This window comes from Mastacembelus armatus, chromosome 9, assembly GCF_900324485.2.
Source record: "Mastacembelus armatus chromosome 9, fMasArm1.2, whole genome shotgun sequence".
Taxonomy (NCBI): domain Eukaryota; kingdom Metazoa; phylum Chordata; class Actinopteri; order Synbranchiformes; family Mastacembelidae; genus Mastacembelus; species Mastacembelus armatus.
The window spans coordinates 21,613,730-21,640,663 of NC_046641.1; the positions used below are offsets into that span (position 1 = coordinate 21,613,730).

The 26,934-nt window shown below is 41.4% G+C and overlaps 1 protein-coding gene across 2 annotated transcripts; it reads left to right on the forward strand.

Annotated features, from left to right (window-relative positions):
• The first annotated feature begins 2,317 nt into the window (after positions 1-2,317).
• On the forward strand, positions 2,318-14,316 carry hic2 (hypermethylated in cancer 2). Of its 2 annotated transcripts, none has more exons than XM_026322030.1 (2): positions 2,318-2,532; positions 11,618-14,316. In XM_026322030.1, exon 2 carries the CDS (start codon positions 11,668-11,670, stop codon positions 13,432-13,434), a length of 1,767 nt encoding a protein of 588 aa, XP_026177815.1. In that variant the 5' UTR covers positions 2,318-2,532; positions 11,618-11,667; the 3' UTR covers positions 13,435-14,316. The 2 variants fall into 2 exon arrangements, with proteins under 2 accessions (XP_026177815.1, XP_026177816.1); XM_026322031.1 differs by having other exon boundaries at positions 2,318-2,524.
• The last annotated feature ends 12,618 nt before the right edge of the window (positions 14,317-26,934 follow it).

The following is a 26,934-nucleotide window of genomic DNA, read 5'->3' on the forward strand; positions in this document are numbered from 1 at the left end:
CGCGATGGGGGTAGCCCAAAAGATCACGAGCATCGGTTCTTTTGTGGGGAACATATTGACAGTGATTATAATGATCGGGTTGAATATTAGACTTTTCATCATAGCCAGGTTCCAGCTGGAGAAGGACCCCCCCTCTGATGAGAGAGAAACCAAGCGCTCATCGGTCTATCTCATCCTGGTGGTGGCTGTGTTTTTCTTAGGCACGTGGCTTCCCCTAATCTGTCATGTTACGGTGTGTAATTTCTTTGGTTCAAAGTGTTACACTTTTAGGAATGAAGGCACTGACCCCCTTCGTATTTTGCCCAGAGTTAACGCCGCCCTGACCCCGATTCTGTACGTCAGGGGGTGCACTCCGCTCAGAGTGACGCTGCTCAGCAAGGTGTGGCGACCCTGCTGCAGGAGGAGGTAAGAGGGCGATGGTGTTTGACGAGTCCACATGTTGCTGGTTCCTCAGTGTTTCCCGAGATGCCACAGGTTTGAGCACACCCGAGCTTGACTTATTTTATAGATACTGCAGAAAGATCGTTTATTTTGGTGAGATCCCCAGGATAACACTTACAGGCTGTAAATAAAGCGTGGTCCTGTTTATAATGACATTATCCTGAATGATCACTTTTTACGACTCGTTGACGTGAATGAATTCATGTCCTTGCACAGTTACGCAGCAGGGTGCAGGTCAACATTTGTGTTATGGCTTTGCGTGTTTTGTGCTTTCCTGGGTTTCTAAGTTCTTTTTTGCATTTTGCTTGAGATTCTTTATCTCGCTGTCGTTTGTGTGTCAGGGCAAATGCCCAAAGTGTTGAGTTGGTTTGACAATAAGTAAGGCTGAGTCTTGGCATTGATCTAAAACCCTCCTTTCTTCCTCGTCCTGCCTTTTCCTAAAGCACACACGCGGTCCCCGCGTTGGAATATTTGCAGGTACATTACTGTTCTCACACCACAATGAACGAATTTCGGGTCTTTGTTAAATGTTTCGTCTTCATTCTTTGATAAATGCATCTGGGAACTACATCCAACATATTTCAATAAATAAAAGATCGTCAAACTCATTAGTGCCCATTGTCATGTCTGTCAGGGATGTTAACGCTTTTAATATTCTTGTTTATTCCTTAAGGAAGTTTCTTACTGAGCCTTTGAAATAAGCTTCATTTAAATAGATCAAATATATCTGTGTGCAGATTGTTTTAAATTATTATGAATTTATACATCAATTCGCACTTGGCACAGGTTACTCCAAATGAGGTTTGTGTTTTATGCTTATAAGGTGTAGCCTATTAGGCCTAAGTGCGTCCAAGCACCTCGATTCCTCGCCTTCCCAGAGGATGCAGTTTCGGCGGTAACCACAGAGTGTCAGAAGAGCACTTTGGCACCGCGCCACGGTTTCGATATCCATGGAGTGTGAACCCTAAGCATAAAGCATGAGACATCACAGCACCTGGATCAGTTTGTGTGTCTACACGGCTTGGCGAGGGACTGGGCAATACGATTAGTTATTAGATTCAAGCAGGATGAATCGTCAAAGTAAGATCTTTGATACACGTCCAATAAATGTTGGTGAAAACAATCAATAAGGTTGTGCCCTCTTTGCTATTGGCCGAGGGCAGGTCTGGGTCTTCGATGCTGAGAGGAGGAGCCAACAGATTGTCACACTTCCGCACATCTGGTGCCCAGTTTCTGAAGCACGGATCACACTCATCCCGCCCCCTCCTCTGAGTCTCCCTTTCCCCCCTCTCGTTCCGCTGATACCTGTAAAATCATCTGGACAGCCCGGAAGATTTGAAATCGCCACATCCCCAAACCGACAGTTTCAGTCTTACGCACAAGGACGATGTAAACAAACGCATCAGCTACATACAGGAAAACAAAGCATGTTTTTTTAGAGCTGAAGTAGCGTCTTACAGTAATTATCTTAAATACAACTGATAAACTGCTGATGCAGTTTTATACTGCAGCGATAATAAAATAACATTAAGAGTGTGGGCTGCTGGTAAACAGTCCTGAGTTCACAGTGAAATATAATACAACACACAAAATACAAAAAATACAAGTTACTTCATGTGTATTTAAAGGTCACACAAATATATTCTATCATAAAAGGAAGGTTACGACTTAGTGCGTGTAGGTGAAACTACTGGGCTCCCAAAATGAGCTCTGTGGAATTCATTCTTTTTAATGACACAAACAGGAACATTTCACAAAATACACAAACCACTGAGCAGCGTGGGACCATGGCTGATCCACGCTGCTGTAAGAAGGCGGCCTACAGTGAACACAGCACACCCCTCCCTCTGTTTCTCTCTCTCTCTGCCATCTTGCAGGTAACGTTGCCAGGGGTCCTGGGCTGAGAAAGTGGCCAAACCCTCCCACAGAGGGATGTTTTCTCTGCTGCACTCTGGGCTGGTTTCTATTCAAATGTGGGTCAGGGGTGAGGAAGCCTAACGTCATAAGCTTGCAACATGGCGTCCCGAAGGCTGTGAGATGAGCAAGAGGATGGTAAAGAACGCTTGAGGACGATCCTACCGATGTAAGAAGGTATTTTAAAGAAATTATTTCTCTTTGGGGTGGATTGTAAATGCGCCACGGAGCCATTTTCGTGTCTGTTTTGTTCGGATCGTTTCTCTCCCAGCTGCTGTAAGGATCGCAAGGGTTTTCGGTGTTACGGTGGTGTTTTTTTCCACGGCGTGCCAACAAAAAGGGGCTCCACTGGTGCCTGTTCTGGCTCTACCAGGCTGCTTGGCAAGTCAAGAAATCTCACTTGATATGTTCGAGCAGATCGTGGCTCGTACACGAAACCACTAAATAATTTGTTTGCAAATATTGTGGCGTTTATTTTGGCGTCGTAGGCTCAGCAGAGATGCCTCACAGGACGAGTGTACCAAATAATGACCAGGTTGGCAGAGCACATACGGCGACAGAAAGGCTCCATGAACGTCGCTGCGCTTCACAGAAAGGCTCAAATGTTTCCGCTCTTTTGGTTTTCTCGCCTTTATAACCCATTCTCCTGTGTTGAGAGAAGTGTTTACGAAATGTTGGCTAATCAATGACGGGCTTTCATTGAAATCGATCGCTGTCATGTAATCATAAGACTGACTTTTTCAGATAGCAGGAAATTAATTTGTTAAAAGAAACCGGACTTACTGCGTGGATTTTTTTTACGCAGGATATTTTGCGTAAAAAATCCTGGTAATAAACTATGATACTTGCTTTGTTTTTATGTAGGTGTAAGGCTGCAAATACTCCCAGCACCGTTTAGACGCAGCTGCTTTCTGCTTTGTAACATTTACTTGAATCTATGCAAAGGATTGTAGCCGGTATGTTTTTATACACTGAAGAAAGGTTACTGCTGAACACTGACCGTCTTCGTGCTCAGCTACATTGTGGGTGTAACGTTACATTGTGACTCTAAACTGTTATGCTTTATGGACACAGCGCTGCTGTAATGATCGTTTGGTTAAAGCAAAAAGCCACAGCAGAGTCGTGAATATCTGCTTATTAAAGTCAGGCTAACCTCCTGTCTCCTGAAACAATGTGCTCAGGTGTGAAGGCAGCTGGATTCTCAGGTGATTCTGCATGACACAAAGATAATAAGGTGGAGGAATGTCAGTAATGTGGGGTGTTTTTTTTTTTTCTTTTCTTTTTTTTACTCAGTGCTGTTTTTGTATCATCATGTTTTTAATCCTGTTAATTCTATCAGTTATATACTTTGGATAAAATATTTGTGTTGTGCTTCAGGGTTACTGGAAATGGCTTATGTGTTATACCTGTAACAGTCTGTTATTGGTTAACTGTCTCATAGTGAATTTGTCAGTTTTTATATTCAGTATGTCACTGCTTGTGTAAAAGTGTTGTCCCTGCAGGGGTCGGAGGTCTTCACTTGTTCAGCAACAGTCAGGTTACTCTATAAAAAGTTGGTTAGCCACAGTCATTTTCCGGTTTTCCTTCTTGTGGTGCATGTTTTGTTTTTTCATGTACTTGTTTGCAGAGTCATTACAGAGACTTGTTTTCATTCCTGAGGTTGCTGTTGTTGACATTTTAGGAAGATCATCTGTGTCTTTTAGAGGTGACTGTGTTCTGTTCAGGGTTCTCTAGTCTAAAACAAAAAATTATGGGAATATATTGGCTGGTTACTCCCACCCAGGACTGTAACTGCAATGTGCAGTTGCTTTACCTGCTGTTCTGATAAGCTGCTGACTTGTACATTTCATTAATACAGCCTAAATGCACAGTATTTTAAAGATGGTGCATCCAAATGCTTTTTTTCATATTATACACATAATCATTTGGTTATGCTTGTAAAGTGAAAACACTGCATCTGTAACAGCGATAAGCTCCAAGTGTTGAGTGATGATCCCAGTACATCTTATAAACTACAGGTATGCCGGAAATGTAGGCTGTAATAATAGATGTCAGACAAGTTAATTAAGGTCATTAAAATAAAGGAGTCAAATCAACGGAACAGTGTGCCTAGTTTCATTGATTACTCTGGACTACAAAGTGGGGCCTGGAGGGTAATTTGAGGTCTGTGTATCTGTATGTCTCATGATCCTCACGATCAGCCGGTTGGTCTTGCCTCACCCTGCTTGTCCTTTTCCCTTCTCAACACACAACCACAGTATCCTGTGTGCATTGCGATCATGGCTTACAGTGGCATGTGTGGGCACCAAAATGCAGTAAGAAAGCTGTTTAGACTATATGTTCTGCTTACAGATTGTGCTAGTGTGTTATATGTATTGTTATACTGTGTGTGTGTGTGTGTGTGTGTGTGTTCTTTTCTGTGCTGTCTGCTGTTTGTTGAGTGGCTAAAGCACCACAGGGCAGGGTTGTTGTTCTTTAAGAAGAAGAAGCAGTCTGTGGAATGTAGTGCTGATAGCCAGAAGGTTACACAGTGTGTAACGGCTGGAGGAGGAGGGGGTGGCAGCTCTGTAAAACCTTGGACCATACAGGTCTCTTCTTACCCAACATGCCCTCTGTCCTTAGCCTAAGCATGCGGCACCAGGTCATTTGGACATGGGGGGGGGGGGGGCTTATCTCATCAAAGTTCATTCTCTTAAGACAGAGGGCACTTTATCACAGCAGTCATATGTTTGCTTGTTAGAGAAGTGGTTGATTACTTCACATTTAGTGAGGATACACAATTGGATACAGTATGTGTGGGTGGCAGTTCCTAACCAGTATTGGTGGTAGCCTCAGTGAAAGTCATTTCAGTCTTTATTTAATTTCTCCAGGGAGCTCTTTGGTTGCAGCAACTGACTTACAAAATACAATATGGCATGGACAACACTGAGCAGAAATGCACATGCATCCAACCATGGCAGAAAGAAAAAGGAAGAACAATAAAACCACATTCAGGGTTTTATATAACTAAATAGCAAATGTGTAATCTGCTTCTTCAAGAATGCAAAAAATAGCATGTATGTAGAAAATTTGTTACGTGAAATTGTTGGACTCTAAAGCAAAATTAACTCAATAATTTGTTTGAAAGGATTTTGATATAAACATATTTAATGCTTGATCTAAAATTCAAAATCTGTCAAAACCACCGTGTCACCAGTGAAGTTGTACATGTTCTTGTCACACACAGTTGCAAAAGGAAGCATCTGATTCCACTTTTTGTAAATCGAGTGAAACAGGTAGTTCAGATTAATCCAAGTTTACTTTTTTTTTTAGTTATCAGTCTTTAAACAGTAATCCCATAATGACAAAGTAAAATGTGTGTATTTTTTTTGTAAATTTATTTACAAGCAAAAAAGTCTTTATAGCAACTGTAAACATGAGAAAAGTACTGGATTGGACATTTGTCTTCTAGCTTTGTACATGTGACATTCATGTGGATCCCTGTCCATGCAGTTTGACTGCAAAAAATACTCCCATACTTTGAGGCATCTTCCTATTTTATTATACTTTTTTATCATGACATTAACTTGTCCTATTCCGATAAATAATGTTGGTGCCATTCTGCGGAGCATAAGGACAGGCTACATGACCCAGTTTAAGTAACTGTGTCCTGCACCCTCACAAAAATGAAGTTTAAGAAAGTTTGAGTGTGCATGCTATTTTTACACACATGAGAGAGGATTTGTATACCTGTTATTCCCTCAGGACGTACCTGTGACTTTAGCATTACCTGTGGGTGACAAGTACATCAGAGAGCAAAGTTGCAATGTAGGAAAATAGGTTAATGATCATGAAAATACTTAAATGCAAGTGTTATTTAGACTTTTTTTAGAAAATGTAATGAATCCACAAAGAAACTGATCTTTAGGTTTGATTGGGTTTTTTTGTTTGTTTTTTTTTAAATTAGGTCCTTGCCTTTTTTTTCCTTGCTGCACAGCACTGGCACATCTGGGCTACACAGCAACCATTGACCCCCTCCTATGATAAAATGGACGGGCTCTTTTCATTATGCTGCACCCTGGGCAGGACCTGTTTGTCTGCAACATGGCTGAACTGCCTGACAGAAAATGAATCTTAATTGGAAGGGTTCTACTCAGACTACAGCAGAGATACTGCAGTTAGTGTACTTCCCCCTTTGGCCATGTGGCAATAGGGTCATGCACCTGTTATTAAATATTTTTGTTCACCAATTCTGCATAAATGAATGTCTCAAACAAACATGACAGGACAATACCTCGTCGTAATATTTTTAGCTTTTGCACAAATCTCCTACAGCTTTTCTGAAAACATAACATGACTGGTATCAATGTCCAGAATCCAAAAGGTTCTCTGTATGTATTCCAAGAAAAGACCAGAGCAGGTGTTCTCACTTATCATTTCACCCTCTGCAGTCTCTGATTGGAATAAAAAAAACACTGCATATTCTGCTCTCCATGGCACCTGGTTAAATAGCTCTGCTCTCTATACATCACTGGAGAAAATTCAACTCAACACTGAATGGCATTTTCAAATATTCAGTGTAAAAATTAGATTGCACTATATTTTAGGATTAAACATTCATGTTTTGAGTGACCCATTTCTGTTATTGGGTCATGCTCACTGTGCAGGAGTTCAGAGTATGCAGGTACTAATGACTTCCTGCAGTAAACTGATTTCATTAATGTATGACAATAAAAACATGTTGTCCCTTAAAAAGAAAAGGGATTAAGAAAAAACTGTTTAACACTGCTAGACGTCAGCTGCAAAACCCTGATCCCCATTTCTTTCTGAAATGGTTTATAGTTGTCTGAATGTACATGAGAAAGACTTCAGGCAGGTGGACTATCACCGTGACAACAGTGTGCAAGGATGAAAGGAAACATTATTCATAAGTGCATCCTTCTGATCAATCCAAACTCTGATCAAAAATACTTCATCTGTTTTCAGTGGCTGAACAATGGACTATTTGTAAATCACGCACTATGAAAATATAGTCTGCTCTCCCACGACACAGTCTGTCTAATCCAAACGCTCTAAAAATGTACAGTTAAAAATGTTGTGTGGTTTAAAAAAAAAAAAAAATTACTCACCGCATTCATTTAGCTGCAGGTTTTACAGTAAACGGATTATTGCAGTGCAAGTAAAAGAATTTAGCAGACAAATTTGTTTTTGGCTTAACCTAATTGGTGTCAGTAAGTTGTTTCTTCTGTGTGAACATTTAAACTTTCTAATTATGGATCAATGTTTCTGCTGAAATCATGATCACATCATTACAGACAGATTTATAGCTGTTTCCTCTGATGCAGATTATTACAGGTGTAAAGGGACATACAGTGTGAGTTACGGAAAAGCTTAGCTGTCCTGGTTAATAACCTCATGTATGTGTGAACCACGTTTTCAATCACAAGAGAACTAAAACTGAGATAATTGTAAACCCCATGAATGGATCAACCCATGTAGTATCGTGAGCCATGTTCAAATGGCTCAGAGGTGGTTGCTTGGTGTTTGTATTTCAAACTGGCTTCGCACCATCCCCCTAACCCCTCCCCCATTCTCTCTGCCCACCAGCATACTCTGTGTGTGTATTTGTGCATGTGTGTACGTGCACTCTGAGTGTGCACACATTGCAGTCTTGATTGGTTCTCTTTCTATGCCTGCTTTAAACAATCTTTACCTGCTCATCTGTCTCTACCAATTCTCTCCTGCACATTATTATCATCTATGTCTCTTTGCAAAGTGATTCCTGCATTTAGTTTTATTGAATCTGTGTGAGACGTAACCTTTCAATAGGTTGAATATGTTTTCTGTTGGTTGTTAGCAGGTGAGCTTTCACAGTAGCTGGGTGTGTTTTGTTATTGCACCATAGGACTCCATGCTCACCTCTGCCCTCTGTTCATGGCACACTGCTGTTTCAGTCACCTTTGCTATACTAACACTGATTCTGCAAGGTGGACTGGCTCACTGTTTAATCCATGAACCCGCTGGAAAAGGGATGCAGTGAGAGGCAACAGTATATAAAGTCAAATCAGATTATCAAGGACTCTGGTGCAACCAGTTTTAATTTAAAGGAGATTGACATTGATTCACTGCTGGGGGCACTTTGAAGCCTGCTAGTTTTCTGTCCCAAAGCTAAACCTGGATATGTTATCCTGATCATGTCTGTCAAGTATGTGTGCACCCGTCCGCTCATCTCCTGAGACAAGTCAAGGTTGAGACTAGGCAGTAGGGGGCTGTGTTTTTAAAATGCAGTTGCCCCCACTCGTTTAGTTCTTGAAAAGGTTAACACTGCAGGCAGGTTATACTGATCCGGTGCCTGTGCTTGAAGGGCAACGTCTACTCTGGTCTGCAGTCCAAGTCCAGAGTTGGCTGTGGTTGGTATGTGGTGCCATATTTGGCCAGAGCAAGTCTTGCTTCTTACTGGCTTTTACCATTTCTCAACCTCTCAGCCAGCCCTTGCTGACACCTTAGAAATATAGAGATCCAAGCCGCTAGATGATCCTGCTTGCCAGCACTGTAACATTATACATCTGAACTAGTCATCGCATCAGATCAGCCCCTTAGACAAGGTATTGGAAATGCTTTTACAAGCTGCAAGGAGTGCCATGCACTCACAGATAGAGCTGCCATGACAGTGCAGGCCTATATGCCCCCTGTGGTATTAAGCCTGTTTTCCTGGGCAGCAGCATTGGAAGGGGAGCTGGGCCTACATGTGTCCCACCCTAGCTGCATATAGATCAGCCGTAATCCATTAGCAGCTCCCTGGAATCCAGCCGGCACAGCAGAGCACAGCACTGGAGGGGCCAGGGGGAGTGGGTAGCTGTGTGGGTGATGGGGGGAGGAGACAGAGAACGAGGGATGAGAAGAGGAGGAGGGTGGGGGAGGGCTCTTTTTTTCCTCCTTAGCTGGCTTCTCCACACGGAGCCCAGCCCCCTTTTATGTCAGTCTGCTGGAAAAGCCTCTTGAATCCCCCCATGAAGCCTGCAGAGGTGTGTGTGTATATGTTAAGAGACTTGACTGATATATGGTTTCCTGGCTGGCATCATAACAGAGGCCCTTCTTTCTTCAGCAGCCCTTTTCTCCATTACTGCCTGCAGGGTTAGGGGCTGTATGCCCCTGTAGCACATTCTGCAATTAACTGCAGATCTGGGTTATGCCTTCCAGAATAGTTCATTATGATTCACACAGGGGACAGCAAACTGTTCCTCCAATGCGCCTGCATTATAACCTGGTGGATGTGTTATGCTCTCATCAAGGTCTTTGTAGTGATTATAAATAAAGTTGATATAGCACCTTTCTAGATCAGATGTGATGGAAAGGATCAGTATTCAAATGAAGGTCAAAACAAATGGTTGTTGAGCTGATTTTTCAAAGCAGCCACAGCTTTTACATCCAAGTGAATTCCACAGTGTAGGAGTCCAATTAAAAGGCACAGCCTCTCACAGCATTCAGCCTGAGACACCACAGCCTTCTCAGAGTTCAGCAATATTCCTTTGTTGGAAAAAATGTGTATCATCAAAATTTCTGACTGAGGGTTTAATAGATTGAGAGAGTCAAATCCTTCCTGCATCTTAGGGACAAATTGCATTTAAGACACTGTCGCATAAAATACAGCACCGACTACTGTAGAATACATTTAGTCATTTTTGACAAATAAAAGCAATGTATAGTGTTGTATTGTGGTGATATACAGCTATTCAGCTTTGTGTCTACAACAATGTACCTTCAAAAATCCTTATTCTATGTCCAGAGGAAAGTATATACAAGACAGGATGTCATTATTATACTGAAAGTTTCAGATTAGTGTAGCAAAAAATCCAACACAAGCTTGCTAAGTCTTTCAAACTGAATTTAATGATTAAAGGAACTCATGAAACTAATTGAACTGCATTCTTTATCTTGATGCAGTTACAGACAAGGAAAACGGTCTGTACAAGTAGTTCAGTGATTTTTAGGATGAGATTTGGGCTGATACATTTTTGTGAGTTTATCCCTTTCTCTAAGGGCAGTTTAAATTAAATTGTGAAACATGATTTTATAGTAAATCTCTAGGTTGGCAGTGGCTTCAAATGTCAGATTTTGATATGTATTTACAGCTTGAGCTAAGCATTTCTCTGCGTTACTGTCATTTCTTGTAATGCTCTGATATATATAAGATGTGTGTCCATTTCCCTGAATACCCAGGACTTCAGGAATGTGCTGAACATGAGTTAGGGATGGACCCTACTGCCCTCAACTAAAGCACACTGCTACTATCCCCATAACATCTGTCAGCTTTGTTGTATCTATTTCATTTAGTTTAACAGAATTGGTGTTTTCAATTTCAGACAAGCAATAGTACTGTGATATATAACAGTTCGTCAGTTTGTAGTTGAACATTAAATTAGATTCATCTGTCCTAATTCCATAAATGAGGGCCTCTCTGGAGGATCAGGTGGTGCTGTCCTTGTTTTTTGAGCCACACCCACCCTCCTGTTCTGCATTAGCTCCTGTGTAGTTTTCCCTGCTCAGGTGTCATCTAATCCCTCCCCCCGGGCCTTCTATGCCACCAACCTCCACCTCCAGACAATGGGGCAGGGCTGACATTACCATGACCTAATGGAGAACAGAGTGAGCTGAGCTTCCAAAGAGGGCACCACACTGAAACTAGAATTACTCTGTGGAGATAGGAAAGAGAAGCTGAGAGGTGGCACCTTAGAAAGTAGTTACTTTACCCTTTCTTCTTCTCCACCCCTTTGGCTTTTGTGCCGCAACAGTGGTGATGTGTACAGTCAGAACCTGATCCATGTAGGGTTGCAGTTTGTTTAAAAAGGAAGCTGCGAGGGACGGAAAGGTTCCAGTTTCCAAGCTGCTGTGTGATTAAGTGGCACATAGTGCTAATAGTGAGCCTGTGAGAGCTGAAACCTTAGATTGACGTACTCACAGTGGGAGTCAAAACACATGCACTTTAATTGGCAGATGTGTAAGACATGCAAGGGCTGTTATTTAAACCTGTGTTCAATTGAAATATATTTAATGCCCCACACTGTTTTTGAACAGTGCAAGTTCTGTTTAGTGTCCAATCTTGTGCATGTTGCGTTGACCGAGTTGGGTTGCATTGCTTGGTTAACACTTTTGACCTTTTCTCATACATACATGCCAACTCAGATACGGCAACATTTTTGTGCTTTCTATTACAGACCACTAATACTTCTTCATATCTACAATGTAACACTAATCATTTTTTCATTTTTTTCCCCCCATTCAGCTTCAAGTGGTGCTCGTGTAGGAAGAGAGAAGGAAAGAAGGAAGGTAGAAATGGAACTGCCAAATCATGCCAAACAACTGCTGCTGCAACTCAATCAGCAGAGAGCCAAAGGCTTCCTGTGTGATGTTATCATCGTGGTGGAGAACGCACTCTTCCGTGCCCACAAGAACATTCTGGCCGCAAGCAGCATCTACTTCAAATCATTGGTCCTTCATGATAACCTCATTAACCTCGATACAGAGATGGTTAACCCCTCTGTATTCAGACAAGTTCTGGACTTCATTTACACTGGGAAGCTCCTATCTTCATCAGACCAGAGCAGTGAGCAGAATTTCAGTGCCCTCTTAACCGCAGCCAGCTACCTCCAGCTTCATGACCTCGCTGCTCTGTGTAGAAAGAAGCTCAAGCGTGGTGGTGGGAAACCCTTACCAGGTAAACCTTCCACTACAGGTCCCCTTAGCCGCTTACGCCTCAACAATGAGCGCCTCTCCTCTTCTACCCCTGTTGGTCCCAACAACCACTATCCTCCAACCCCTTCTGATGCTGACCAGCCACAGCCGGATGAAGGCCTTCGGGACAAACTCTCAGATGATGAGATGTTTATCGCCAGCTCTGGGAAGAATGGAAATGGAGGGAATGGCAACAGTAATGGTAATATCAGTAGCGGAGGAAGTGCTGGGGAACCAGACCTTGGACTAGACTTGTCCAAAAAGAGCCCTCCCTCTGCGGGCACAGCCACTGATGCCCTCAGCCCACACAGCAACTCCCAAGGATCCCCCCAATCTGCCTCAGTATCCACAACCAACAGTGCCTCACTGGATGACTCCTCTACCACCCTGCCATGTGGTGACACCTGTGGGTCAGAGACCATGGAGCTCAACTGTTCCTCTAAAACTTCAGAGGAAACCCAAAACCAGCCTGATGTCCCCCCACCCCAGAAGAAATCCCGTCAGGGTACTCGCAAGAATGAATGGCCTAAAAGGGAGGCATCAGGGTTGAAGTCTGAAGAACATGACCGGCCCCTGGTTAATGGGGTGATTGTTGGTCCTAAAGATGGCCGCTCTTGTGGGGTTGGAGGGGGCAGTGGAAGCAGCTTTGCCTCTGACCAGTCCTTCCAGTGTAAAGATGAGGAGGAAGGAGGAGAGAATGGCCAGGACCACAGTGAGGAGAGTGGTCAAAGTGATGGAGAGAGTGCAGGAGGAGGAGGAGTGGGAGGGGGAGGGGGAAACCACAGCGCCAACTACGTGTACAGGCAGGAAGGTTTTGAGCCAGCATTTGGAGACAACCTGTATGTGTGCATTCCCTGTGGTAAGGGTTTCCCGAGTTCTGAGCAGCTCAATGCTCACGTAGAGACGCACACTGAGGATGAGCTCTATATCAAAGAGGAGGGAGGGACCTTTGTAAAAGAGGAAGATGAAGAGGAGGCAGAGGACCTCTCTGCCCCTGTAGGTCCCTCCAACTTTGGCTCAGAAACACGTCCGTTCAAGTGCACAGTCTGCAGTAAGAGCTACAAAGACCCAGCAACGCTGAGACAACATGAAAAGAGCCACTGGCTAACCAGGCCTTTCCCCTGCAACATCTGTGGCAAAATGTTCACCCAGAGGGGCACCATGACACGCCACATGCGCAGCCACCTTGGCCTCAAGCCATTTGCATGTGAAGAGTGTGGCATGCGCTTCACACGTCAGTACCGCCTGACAGAGCACATGCGTGTCCACTCTGGGGAAAAACCATATGAATGCCAGCTCTGCGGGGGAAAGTTTACCCAGCAGCGCAACCTCATCAGTCACCTGAGAATGCACACCTCACCGTCTTAGAAATGCATCAAGCCAAAGAACTCTGGGATTAAAAAAACAAATATTTACTTTTTTCCATCTCAAAAGCAAAGAAACGCACATGTACACATTCACTTGCAGACACACATAGTTCTACATATGAATTCCAGTTAATGATGCCCTGGCTAAGTGAATAATGTAGCTGTTAGCCACAGTGGGCTCTTGGTGACGGTGGGATCTTGTTGATGCAAGGATCATGTCATCATTTATATCAAGTGACGTCTGCTCACCTCTCAGGAGTTCTAGAGGGACAGTTTACTCCTGTCTCTCTCCAAAGTCACGAAGCCATGGTGGAGTGGCATGACTTCTGTTCTACATTGCAAGTCTGTCAAATGTGAATGTGGGTACTGATATGTCAAGGCCCCTCACCTCATACCCCTCAGCAGCCTTCCTCCTGTCTACCTTGGAGTGTTGAGTCTGAGTTTTCCAGCTTGTTCCAAACAGAGATAAGTTCAAGAGTCCCCTGTATACTGCAGTGCTATTTTGACCAAAAACACATGCAAACAATACTGGCAATAATTCAGCAAAAAGATTATTTTTACCCTGACAGCTTTATATCCTTTATGTTGGTGATGGGGATGCGTATGTAAGAGGAGGTGTAACTGGGTTTGGGACCATCTCTCTGCTTTAACTGAAAGTCCTGAAAGAAGCTACATGGTTGGATTACATTGGACAAAGTTTTACATAAACAAATACTCAAAGTCTTCACAGTTGTTCACCGTAATACAGTGAGGATTTTCACAGTTTGGGGTTTTGCCTGCTAGTGCTCCCAGGAATGAGTCCTGGTTGGAAAGAAGAACCCCTTGAGGTACTTGTTTTACTTAAAGGACTTGTAATATTTCAGTGAATGTTTAAACTGGAAGGTCTGGGGATTCTTTTCTTGTGGAGGGGAGGGATTTGGGTTGGGGTAGGGGTAGGGGTGGTATAATGGGGATACAAAGTGGGTGTTTTAGGCTGAACATTATGTTCAGTGGGTACATTTATTTTTTTGTCTGTATAGCTTTCCTCCCTTCAGAAAAAAGAAAAGTCTATTTATATAGACTTGTGACCTTGCTACCTCTGATTACTCTTACGAACTCTATGTTGATTAGTTTAAAGTTCCTATGTAATTAATTGTAAAAAGTGTGTAGATTATGGTAACTTTTCACCTAATGCTTTAACCTGCCCATCTCTCAACACAGGTTTTTAATGCTCATAGATTTTACACATTAATATTGTTTCTAGCTGTTGTTTTTACTCAAATATAGCTTTTTGGGTGCCCTTCTCAGTGTGGCCCCACCTCAAAAATGTACTGTAGCTTCCTGACAGGAGCAAATAGTGGTTAGTTAGTTTAGACGTATAGTGTTCCAAAGATCTTATGAATGTTAAGGAGAACAGAGCTAACTAACAAACATTGCTAGACAAGTTCATAACCAAAGTTTTTAAAAAGATGTACTTAAGATATATAGTGTACTAAATTATTTCACTTTTGATTTCTTTTTGCTGTATAAAAAATTATGAATTATATTCTAAGTCCAGACAAAGAAATCCACTTTTTTGATGGAGTTTTAGCCAATGACTCTGAGACTGAGGAAGGTTCTTGTGGTTTGCAAGGAAAGCTTGTGCTGATTGGTGGGCTGGTAAATTCTAAACTTTACCACCTAACAAAACTGGTAAAGTTTAAAAACATGTTGCCTGAACATGTTTTTCTGTTTCTTTTTGTTTGTATCCAGAGTCCTTATCACTTTATATTCCCTGATTTTAAAAACAGGACTTGATGACATTGTATGTGTTCTATTCAGACCAAAAAAAGAAAAAGAAAAAAAAAGATAGGAATTATAATCAGATTTTTAATGTGAAGTTCCAGTTGCTTGTTACTTTTTATTTTATTTTATTTTTTTTGAGCCAGACTTGTGAAAACTTGTAATAAGAAGGGAGAAGCAGAGGTGCACTGGACAGCTGGACGACTCATTTGTCTCCTGCAGCATCCTTTTGTTTCCGATTGTATTCCATTAGATCACTGAATCATTTTAAATTACTTTAAACCTCTGAAGCTTTACCTCACCGTAAGCACCCATCAGTTGGGGATGGTCCCTCTGTTGTCTGTAGGTTTCCCTGAAGCCTGTCCAGTGTATCTTCTCTTTAACTGTTACGCTGTTCAGCATGAACCTTCACTACAAGTTTTAGGTATAGGCATTCCTCTACTATGTTGGTTTAACTGTCTTCTTGACTTTTTGAATTCCTCTTCTGTTCTCATGTTATGGTCTGTGAAATGTTTGTTATCATAGGGATGCAGCTACGGTTACACAAACATCACTACCCTTTTAAGGTACTAGCAACCTGGACTCCTGGAGTTGTTACTTGTTTATGTTGGATGTTGGTGTCTTGCTGTTAAGCGACTGCATGGTACATCTATTGGTTTTTCACACTCCCCCCCCCCCGACCACAAACATGTTATTTATCGCCTGATCCATTGTTGCTTGTGACCTCTTCCACCTTAAGAGGGAGTCCACAATGCATTGCCTTCAAAACGTTATTGTAGTTGTCAGCACTTACTGCAGTACAGCGTAATGTCTGTCATGCAAAAGGTGTTTTTGTACATCTTTAGCCATCTCTGCAGAAGACTTTGCAGCTGCATTTGAATGCTTGCTTGTATGACATAACAAAGAAAAAACTATGAACTCCAAACTGTGACCATACTACTACTATTACTACTACTACTATTATTATTATTACTACTACTACTACTACTAGTACTACTACTATTCAAATACTTCAGGGATTGTTCTGCATCTGTGAATGCAGACTCTCAGCTACATTTGTAAGACATAGTATTGTATCAATTTCTCTGTATTTTAATCATGGGAAAAACAAAAACACTAGTTTCATATTGATGACAAACAGGGGGGGACTTTTTCAACTAACACAAAGAGCCTTGACAAAGGCGAGGCAGCTCAAAACAAGTCTACATGTTTGTTAGTAACACAGTATGTTCAGAAATAGTTGCAAAGTTGTACAAAGAACTAAGAAGAAAAAAAAAAAAAGCTCATACCCAAATCCACAAACTATTTTTTAAACCAAAGCACATTTGAATGATTATGGAACCATGTGTGGCTCTAAAAAGAAACATATGTATTTATCTCATTGTTTACATAAACTTTTACAGTTTTACAGACCTCAGTCGAGGCTTGGCCAGTCAGCGAGGTGAATTTGTGTGTTCATTTATTTTATTTTTTGTAATGATGCTTTTCCACAGAGGTTGCTGCCAAAGCAAAAGCATAGCATCAAACATGAGGTGAACTGCTGCATATTCAATTAAGGGGAGTTGTGTGTGGTTTAGGGATGTTTTCCCCCCTCTGCCAGCTGGCTTTGGGGTGACCCTGCGCCTCTATCCCCTTGCCCTCTGGCCTGTCGTCAGATGGGACCACAGCAATGGGGGTGCGCGGTGCGTCGTTGACATATTAATCAAAAGGCATTGTTAGTCAGGGTCTTTAGCTTAGTGTTGTGTCTCTCTGTTTATCCAAATGCACTTGAGCACTGCCCCTTGTGCTTGGGTCTCTTAATATGTAGGAGTGGGTGGGTGATGTTTGAATGGTTTGAGTTGATTTAGTAACATGGTACATCTCACATGCTGGTGGTTCTTGAAACCTATTTGGAGAATGTAGCTTTGATTTGTTCATTGCATGTGAACAGGCTTATCTGATAGTCTTAACTGTGAATGTTATTGTCATTTTTCTGCTTTCATGATGTTTTGCAACTATTTTTAGGTCCCTTTTATTCTGTGGATAAAAGCAGCATAAACCTCTGACTGGCCGGGCCTCATACAAAGTTGGTGCAAACACTTATTGACAGTGTTCTTTTTTTTATCAAATGTCTATTGTCAGTGATGAATGTATTTATTTCTGGTCCTGCCCTCACCTCTGCAAAGAATTTGCTCAGTGTGTGAGACTAAGGTGGAGGCAGGACCCCCTTTTTTTTTTTTTTTGTTTTTTTTTTTTTTTTTGTTTAGTTTAGTTTTGTTTTGTTTTTAGATTTTCAAGCTGAGAATCAAAAATGAGACGCAAAACATAGCCATTAACCACAATCTGTGAAGTTGATTTTTTTTTTTTTTTTTCCAACTCAAACAAATGGTTTATGGCATTTATTTTCTTCTCAGTTACACCTGACAGTCTGTAGGGTTTTTAGTTCATGTGATGATGGGCGTTTTTTTTTTTTGTTGTTTTTTTTTGCCCGTGTGTTCTTGAGTTCTCACTGAATGACTGCACACGAGGGGAGTTGAACTTTAACCCCTTGTGTGTGTCTGTGGACACAGGCAGGACACTGTGACCTGTCTGTGTAGAATGGAGGCTACTGTATCTTTTCAAGTTTGCTCTCCCTGGGTGCTGCCATTCTGCTGCCACACAAAAAAGATTTACAGCACAGAAACATATAATCAACACTTCTCTACACTGAATGGTAGTGTTCTTGTGACTCTCGTTACAATTTTTTTGTCTTAAACCACTTGCCACTTCTTCTATCTCTTTTACATGAAGTTTGTTTTTAGTATTTGTTAGTTACACATTGGAGGATTTTAGAAAGGTTGGATAAGATAGCTTTACTAAGTGCACTTTGTATGTTTTTCAAAGCTTCTGGGAAGTCCCAGGCGCTCTCATATCAGTTCCCATTTAACTGACAGTTTACTCTCTTTCTCTTCTTACCTCATCACTGTTGCTGTCTGTTGTCTATGTTGAAATATCATATCATTATGCAGTGTTACAAAAGCTTTAAAAAAGGAATATATAAAGCAGGAGACTCAACCGAGAGGCTGTAATCAGCTTTAGGCATCCAAGTTTCCATCTCGTGTCTTGGTGGTGGTGTTACTTGTACGGTAGTTACCACTTTGATCCTCTCCAGGCAGTTGTATAGCAGAGGGGCTGGTCTGTCCGGTTACTATGGAAATGCTCCCTCTTACCTCGGCAGACTAAACCAAAGCCAGTTTTAAAATGGACTCCAGTGCCATTAAACTCTGTCTAAGCTTTATTGTCCCTTGCTTTCTCTGATACACCTGAATCTCTGTAATCCCTGTGAGTGCACAGGGGACTGCAACCTCCGCTCTGCTGCATTTTACATTTCACATCAGTATTTACTATACCGCCAGTGACACTGCACATTAGCAACTAAGACAGAAAACACCACATTACCTCAAAACTTTCAGTGTTTACAAAAAAGTGCTATCTTGCCATTACATCTCCACAGACAAATACATCTCACCATTTATACTTTTTCTGCCGTCCATCTGTAACCAAAATATTCTTTTTAAAATGGAGTTTGTAGCAGCATATTTTTGTGTAAAATCTTTAATCTACATCTGTGTATGGATTTTTAAAGGCACGTGTCACCTTGATGTACACTACATTATTAGAGGGAGATGATTAGCTGCTAAAAAATTGTACTTGAAGAGTTTATAAATGGAGCTGCTCATGAAGTGAGTGTATCAAGGTTCCTCTGGTCCATTTTCTTCTTGAACAGGATCTCAATAATGTATCAGGATCTGTAGGCTGAGAAGCTCTGGGGCGGATATATAGGGTCTTAGCTGATGAATAATTAAAGGCTAAGAAGCCCTCCGCTTTGGCAAACACACTTCACATGCAGAGGTGTACACACCCAGGTGCACTTTTGCTGGCATGCGCATGCACCTCCACGCATGCAAACACAGATGCCACCATCTAGACTTCAAACACAACCTAACATCCACACACCGCTATTTAAGGTGAGATTGTGTGACCCCATTTTGTGGCTTTTGGCAGCACCCAGGCTGGGTTCTCTCTTTATCTCCACTCCTCAGAGAGCTCGTATTCAGGTCAGAGCCACCACCGTGCGTAGCGATGGGGCTCGCAAACTCAAAGTGTCATAAAAGTGTAATACAGCTGACCTCAGCACTCACAACCTTGCAGTCTTAATGTACAGCAGTGAGGAAAAATAAACTGTTATTTTATGATCTTTTCATTAAAAGCTTGATTGAAAACCAACAGAGTTTGACTTTTCTCTATTTTGTTCTCCATTTGTGACTCAAGTCTTTTGTGTCAGTGTAAGTGATTCTGTTCATAAATATCTGTCTCCCAACTCACAGATCATGTTTCTTGTCTTGTTTCAAGTGTTTCTACCCTGTGCAGTCTGCCTCAGGCTACTTTTGTGTCTATGAACATACCTAACACTCACATGTGATATGATGCATGTGTACTTAATTCTTGTGAAATGAAAACCTGTTGGAAGTTTTCTCTGAAAAGGCTGTTATGGCTGCTGTATTGCCAGTTAGTATTCTGCTAGTATCTACTTCGTACTAGGAAGAACAGTGTTTACTGCCTTGGTTGCTTTAAGAACAGCCACAAATAAATGTCTCGTGGCAATAAATAATCTTGCAAAAGTCCAAATGAAAAATACCTGGAGACTCATGTTTATGTAAGTGCGAAAGATCACTGCTAACATTTACTGAGAGCATTTACAGCCAATGTGCTGTTAACTATAGTATGAGCTAAAAAAAAACAGAACCGTTCAAAGAGTTCACCATTTTGGGATATGTGCTGTCTTGAGAGTTACATAAGATCATTGACACCTTCATGCCTGTGGTAAATATGAAGCTGGTGTCAGCTAATAATCTCAGCAGCGTCTGTAAAGTTCATAAATTACTATGTTACACCTTGTTCAGAAAAAAGTGAAGTGTAATAATGACAAGTTGAGGTTGTAATGTGGGATTTTATCTGCCAGACTACTTCTTGTTGGGTACATTGCCTAACAGGAAGTCATTTCATCATCACCCTGCACCCTTGCTGCTTCTAGTCTTTATGCTAAGATAAACTTATAGTTTCTTGTCTATAGCAGCTATGGACAGGTGTAAATGTGGCATTGGGCTTCTCATCTAATATCTTGGCAAAAAGAATAAATGTGTATTTCAAAAAATGCAGAGCTATTCTGTAAAGACAAAGTAAAGTATCTAAAATTCAGAATGAAAACTAAATATTCATCCAACTGTATTTTTAGGGGTTTCTACCATCTCCAGCCTGGATTTAGAGTAGACCCAGCTTTGGTAGATCCTGAGCCTTTTTCAATCTGTCTACAGCTCCTTCACCCATTGTCTCATATTCCTTTTGATGCCCATGGAGGAATGCCCATGGCTGTAGGACTTGTAAAACACACATCTATAGATCACACACACTTGTGAACACACCCTCCTCAGGTATGTAGATAAGGTCCTTTAACGACTCTGTCTGCTTTATGTTAGTATTTGCTGCTGTCGTCTTCCCATTGTGTATTTCCTCTGTAGCTTTCTTTTCCCTAATTTTGAGTCTGTAAGTCACTCTTCCTCTACCATGCCCTTTCCTCCCCCCTTATCTCTCTTGCCTTATTCCTTATTTCTCATCATCCTGGCTCAGGTCAGAGTGTAAGGAGCTGGCACATTTATTGCTCTTCTGTGCCATTAGTAATGCGCTGTGCCCCTAGAGGTGTCACATGCTAAATGACCCTGAATGGGGGTCGCTGAGAAACAATGGCCCTGGTGTCGATGGCCCTACCCTGCCCTCCCCCCATGCGAGCCCCTCTCTTCCCTACTACCAGCGTCACGCAAAGACAATAGTTAGACCAGTGAGGGGGTGGGTAGGTGGGTGGGTACAGCGTTGACATTACCCACAGCAAAGACCTGGAGAGTCTGTCTGCTTACCAGGGGTCATTCACATTTAGAGCTGATTTGGTTCCTGAAGAGCAAATACAAAATTAAGCAAATTCATATGTTGTTTTCATTTTTATTAGTTTAGGAGCAAAGACAGAAATTCCAAGAAAATGCTCCCACTTCTCAGCTTTTTCCTATCCCAGTGGGTCGGTGAGCATGAGTGGAATTTACCAGGGTCTGCCCAGGTGGGTCCAGGCTTGCCTTTGCTCGTCTGGGATAGCTATAATCTGAGGAATGTGGATAAGAGATGCCTGGCCTGCCCATGGTGGGTGAGGAAAATGGACAGTGTCTGTTATAAGTAATCTACACACAACCCACATCCATCCTTTATCTCCAATGCCAGATGACCTTCTTGTCTCCATGCAGATATTACACAGAAGGTCTCTGCCCTGGTCTTGGTCACTGGCTTTGTTTCAACTTCTGCATGAGAAACAGTTTGACATTTTCAAAAATATGTGCATTTCCTTTCCTGCTGACAGACATATGAGAATACTATTACCAAGTATGTGTAATAAATATAAGGCTATAGTCAGATATTTGTTAACTTCAAATTGTCAGGAAAAAAAAACACCACTTGTCATTTAAACATTTAACTTTTTATACAGAGTAAACAAAACAGATATGACCTGTTCATTAGTGAGCAACAGCTGCTGGAAAGTAGATTCTGTTGCATTTCGATAGAGCCAGGGTAGCTGTGTCCTCACATTTCCAGCCTTTGTGCTAAACCAAGCTGACTCTGCAAGGAAGTGAACAAGTGGATGTCTCACAGTGCCAAACAATTTCTTTCAAGTCCCAGTGTCATTTGAAATTTCTCCTGAAGTTTCTTCATTCTCTATTTTACATGACGATTGTAAAATGTCTGTTTTCTGTGGGTGTGATTTGACCAATACTTAACAATGCAGCTCAGTTCTATAGTGACGTTTGTTTTGTAAAACTTGTGTCTGTTCTGTGATCCAGTGAAATGTGATTTAAAGACATGAAAACCATTTTTGGTGATGACTATACACTCAGAACCTTAATTCAGAACCTATTAGTCTTCTATTGGTCCAAAGTCACTGTGAAGAGGAAAGATATTTCAGCTGCCTACAAACTAGAGTAAAACTCACTGGATAGAGTGTAAATCACCCACAAGTAGCATTTATGCATTCTGATCATGTGTGCATATATCTTCAATGTTTTGATGCACATCAATTATTAAATATGTGTTGAATTAATGCCTTGGAGCCAGAATCTGTACAGCCGTTATAAGATGCTGCTTCTGGTATAGTAGGGGAGAGATCCGGGGAAATATTGATTCTCTGCTGCTTTCCCATCTGATACAAAGCTCTGACCTGTTCATCCCCCAGTTCCAATATTTCAGCTCTTCTTCATAGCTGCACCTTTTTATCTCAGAGCCTTTGCCTGTGGGAACATTCCCTCTATCTGCCTAGTTTGCCTTGCCCTCCTCCTTCTCCTTCCTCAGGGAAGAATACGTCCCTAGTGGGTAGATACACATCTTGGTACAAAAGTGCAATGCTGTAGGCAATGTGTATATTTCTACTGCTGTGTGAGTATATTTATATAAGCTATATCATCTATATGTATGTCTACAATATAGATATGTCTATGTTGCTGTAGCTCAATCTCATTAATTCATACTTACACAAACACACACACACACACGCAGAAAGATATTTTCCTGATGATACTGGTCTCATGGTAGTGCAGTGCAAGGATTCACTCACTCCTTCATCAATAAACCATCAGTATTGACAGGGAATGAGTACACTCTATGAATCAATAGCTGATCTTAAATTCAGTGGGTCTGTTTATGGAACACAGGGAGGATGTATGTAGTCTGTGTTGCAGGTATGGCAAGAAGAGCAGGTCCTAATACTCACAGGTCAACAGCACTGTATAAATGATAGAAACCAGAGGCAGAACGCTGTGATTCTTAAACCTCTAAAATTGTGTGGATTTTTGGAAGAGAGTTAAATAAAATTCATCTTCTTCCACAAACTCCAGAGCCAGGTGCAGCTTAGGCATTTCAAACCAAAATACAGTACCTATGTATCTGCCTGCGTCGTTCCTTTTCACTCTCCCACTCACAAAATTAATCATCTCTCTTTCTTTTTATACCCTTGTTTTTTTTCTTTATTTCGTGAGGCCTCCGCTTGAATTGAACCTGTACTGCTGAGTCACTGAGCGCTTGACAGTGAAAGGCAGAGAAAGAGAGCAGAAAGAGAAGGGAGAGATGAAGGAGAAAGAACTCGGCAGGTGGTGGGCACCGCCGCAGTTTCAGCCTGCAGAGTCTTTTCAGCTGGCACACAACTGCTAGCCTGCCACTGAGGCCCTGCTTTCCATCAGAATATTGCCCCTCTCTCGCCCCCCTCTTTAAACGATAAACGAGGAGAACAGGCTTGGGCCGGAATAATAGGATCCTTTCTTTCTGCCTCTGCCATGTGTGAGGACAGGAACAATGGATGGGACTGGGAGGGGAAATGATTCAAAGTGAGATTTTCACCTGCTCCCTTCAACCCGAGCTCTACTCCTTTCAAAGCATGCTAATTCCAGTTCATTTACAGAGTAGTACTGTAAGCTGTAACACACAAAAAATGCACAGCCCCTTTTCTCTCTTTGTGATGTGACAGTTTAGATTATTGAGCTCCAAGACATCCATTTTGGTAATCATACTCATTATCATCATTATCCCATTTTCTGAGCTAACTAAGAATTAGGGACTGGCTGACCTGGTTTATGGTACTATTTGTTTTGTTGTTGCAGTTGAATTGCAGCTGTGTATTTGTTGGTCTTGGTTTTGTGAGGTGACAGTGCAGTTCTCTTTAAAAGAGAAATTTTAGTAAACTTTTGCTGTAATATCTATTCCATGTTTTGCATTCTTCACAACCTGAGGCCACAAAAGTTCTTTTAACACCCAAATACTTGACTTTTTCCTTTACCTTAATTAATTGTGAGGATTTGCTGCTTTTCAGCTTAGTTGTAAATTGAATATCTGTTTCGGTTTCTTTTTTTTTTTTTTACTGCTGGCTGGATAAACCAAATTATTTAAAGGCATCACAGGATGTGGTAGATGACGAGCATTTTTTTCTTTACATGTTCTGACGTTTAATTAACATGACATGTAATTAAAAGCAAACAAAATTGACAGAGTAATTGATAATGGAAATCATAGTTAACTGCTGCTATACTTCATTTAGTTTCATTTTAAAGGCACATCATGGCCAACATCAAACACCCTCCACAGTATAAAGTGTCCTCTAAATATGAGGTCATCCATTGTTTGCTAGTGTTTCTCATTCATTTGCCCTCCATAATGAGACAAGCAGCACAATCCAGTCAGATACAGTAGGAGAATATCACGTGGAGAAATGTATTTGTCTCAAAAAGTAATCAGTGTCACGGCATATGAGTAAACTCATTTGCTTTGTAATCCCCTCCCCTTTGTACTAATTTGTTTATCTCACTCCGTGTCTGTGTGTGTTACATTTTGGTAATAATCCCCTTTGATGGTGAGTGAATTAAAACTTGCTCCTAATTCATCATTCACTGGCTGACTGGGTGTTAATCAGTGTGTGCACATAAACAGTCTGAAGCACTTATCTCATACGTGCTCAGGCACAGTCACACAGATCATCTCTGTGTGAGAACACAGCAGTTAAATTACTGACTGCTGCTTATATGCAGGAAAACATAAATGTTCATTTCATAACAAGAGTGTGACATTTATTACGTTCCTCCGTGTTTTAGTGTCAAAACATCATTAGATGAAACTGTTGAAAAATAGATACGTGCATTCATAATGAGATGTCACATAAAAACCAGGATTTATTACTATTTTATTTCTGTTTAAATGCTTCTCTTATGCTCCAATTACCAATTGTTGATGGAAAACTCTAAGCAGTACATGTGAAGAAAGAATAAAAACATCTCATTTCAGGGCTGAATGTTTTAACAGGAGGAATGATGATGGCATGAAAGAGCCTTGGAAGATCTGGCTCTGTTAGAAGATCAAGCAGCGACTCTGTAAAGAGACACGCCTTTTAGTTTCACAGAAATTCCTCTTCTTTCCTTTTTTCTCCTTATTAAAGGCTCTGAGGCTGTGGAGTAAAGGGATAGTCTCCACAAAGCTGCTATATGGGGTTTCTACTCAACGTTGAGATAATGAGCATGAGGGGAAAACAGCACACTGCGTATTCATTTAGAAGTAACACATGATATATGTGAAATATGTGCAATTTTTAATTTCTGTCAGTTTAGGACACCCATAAATTGAACCGCACAGAATAATGAAAGACTGTATAGGCTTGATTGACAATACCGTAAAACACAGTTGTAATCATTAATCATTAAATGCCCTGGCCTATTATCTAAACAAATAATTTTTCTACTTCTCAATAAGTTGTTAAAATAAGGCTTTTTAGAATCAGTTGCCAATATCCCAAATAGCAGCCATTCATATTTCCCTTTTGGCTGCTCCTATATCTTCGTATCATTACTGGGAGTCGAGCTTGTCTCTTTTAGTCACCTCTTAATTTCTGTTGCTTTGCCTGTTATTTTCTCTGTCCTCAATCCTTCAACCTCTTCTCTCTCCTCTCCTCTCCTGATCCGCTTCCCTTCTTTCTTCCTTCATATTTTTCCCCATTTTCTGTTTTGATCTGTACTTCTCTTTCTTTTTTTCTTTCAGTGCAATATATTATGTTTTTTTAAACATTTGTGCACAGTCTGTGTTTCTCTCTCTTGCACCTTGCTGCTCCACATGAAGAGCAGAGACAGAGAAGAATGGTGACTAAAGGGTGAGAGCTATGTAACAGGGCAAGGCTAAAGCTCCCTTGTGGGACCGAGCTCCACCTTTTGCCCTGAAGCCATCAGAGTGCATTGTGAGAAGGAGGTTAGTGGCTGCCTCACTCCAGGGAGGGACAGTGATTAGGCTGTTTGCTTGGTCCCTCCCAACAATATGCAATATTCATGCATTGTAAACAGCCATGTATTAAGTAAGACTAGCTGTTTTATGAGTCATAGTAACCAACCAGTGACTCTACTTTGACAAATGTCAACATATTTCTTTGAGTCAACATTTTAACTAAATCTACTAATATATGCACTATGGCTGACCAGTTAGCATGTTGGAATACATCCATTTCATGTAGTAACTAGTGTGAGGTGTCTTTGCTAATACACTGTAGTTCAGAGGGCATTATTCACAAGATTGTGTTTTAAAGGGACACGTGAAGTTCAGTTTCATGAAGAGTACTATTCAGACTGTGAAACTGTCATGAGGGTTATCCTGGCCTGACTGACCTAAGTTGCATTATGGGATATGTACAGTATAATTCAGTGTTTTCAAGGGCATCTTCTATTTCTGCTTCTTCATATATAGAAATTCAACTTGTTTGACTGCCGCAGTAGACACGGGGCTGACAGGTAGCAAATATAGCAAACATTGACTGCTCTACCGTCTTTATGTATCAAACCAGCTATTACTCACTTTCATCCAGGCAAGAATCCCAATTCTTTGCTGCTGAAACCTTCCCACTCATGCCACAGTAACCCTGCTTTATGCACAGTTGCCTAAATTGTGTGAATATCAGTGAGCACTGACACACAAAATGAGTCTACAGCCATGGTTGAATAGGGTCATTTTTACATTTCGAGCACCTGGGGTGGGTCTAATAACCTAAGAGCTGTGCCTGACCCTGTATTCAAGACACCATTACTATGCTAATGCTTACACAGCAATTGTGGTAGTATTGTTCTGGGAGCTTCCTTGAGCATGCCTGGGTGCATTAGAGACAGGGGGGAAT

Bases quoted from the DNA above. Each gene is read 5' to 3' on its own strand.
- hic2 (XM_026322030.1), top strand. From the start codon at position 11,668: ATGGAACTGCCAAATCATGCCAAACAACTGCTGCTGCAACTCAATCAG.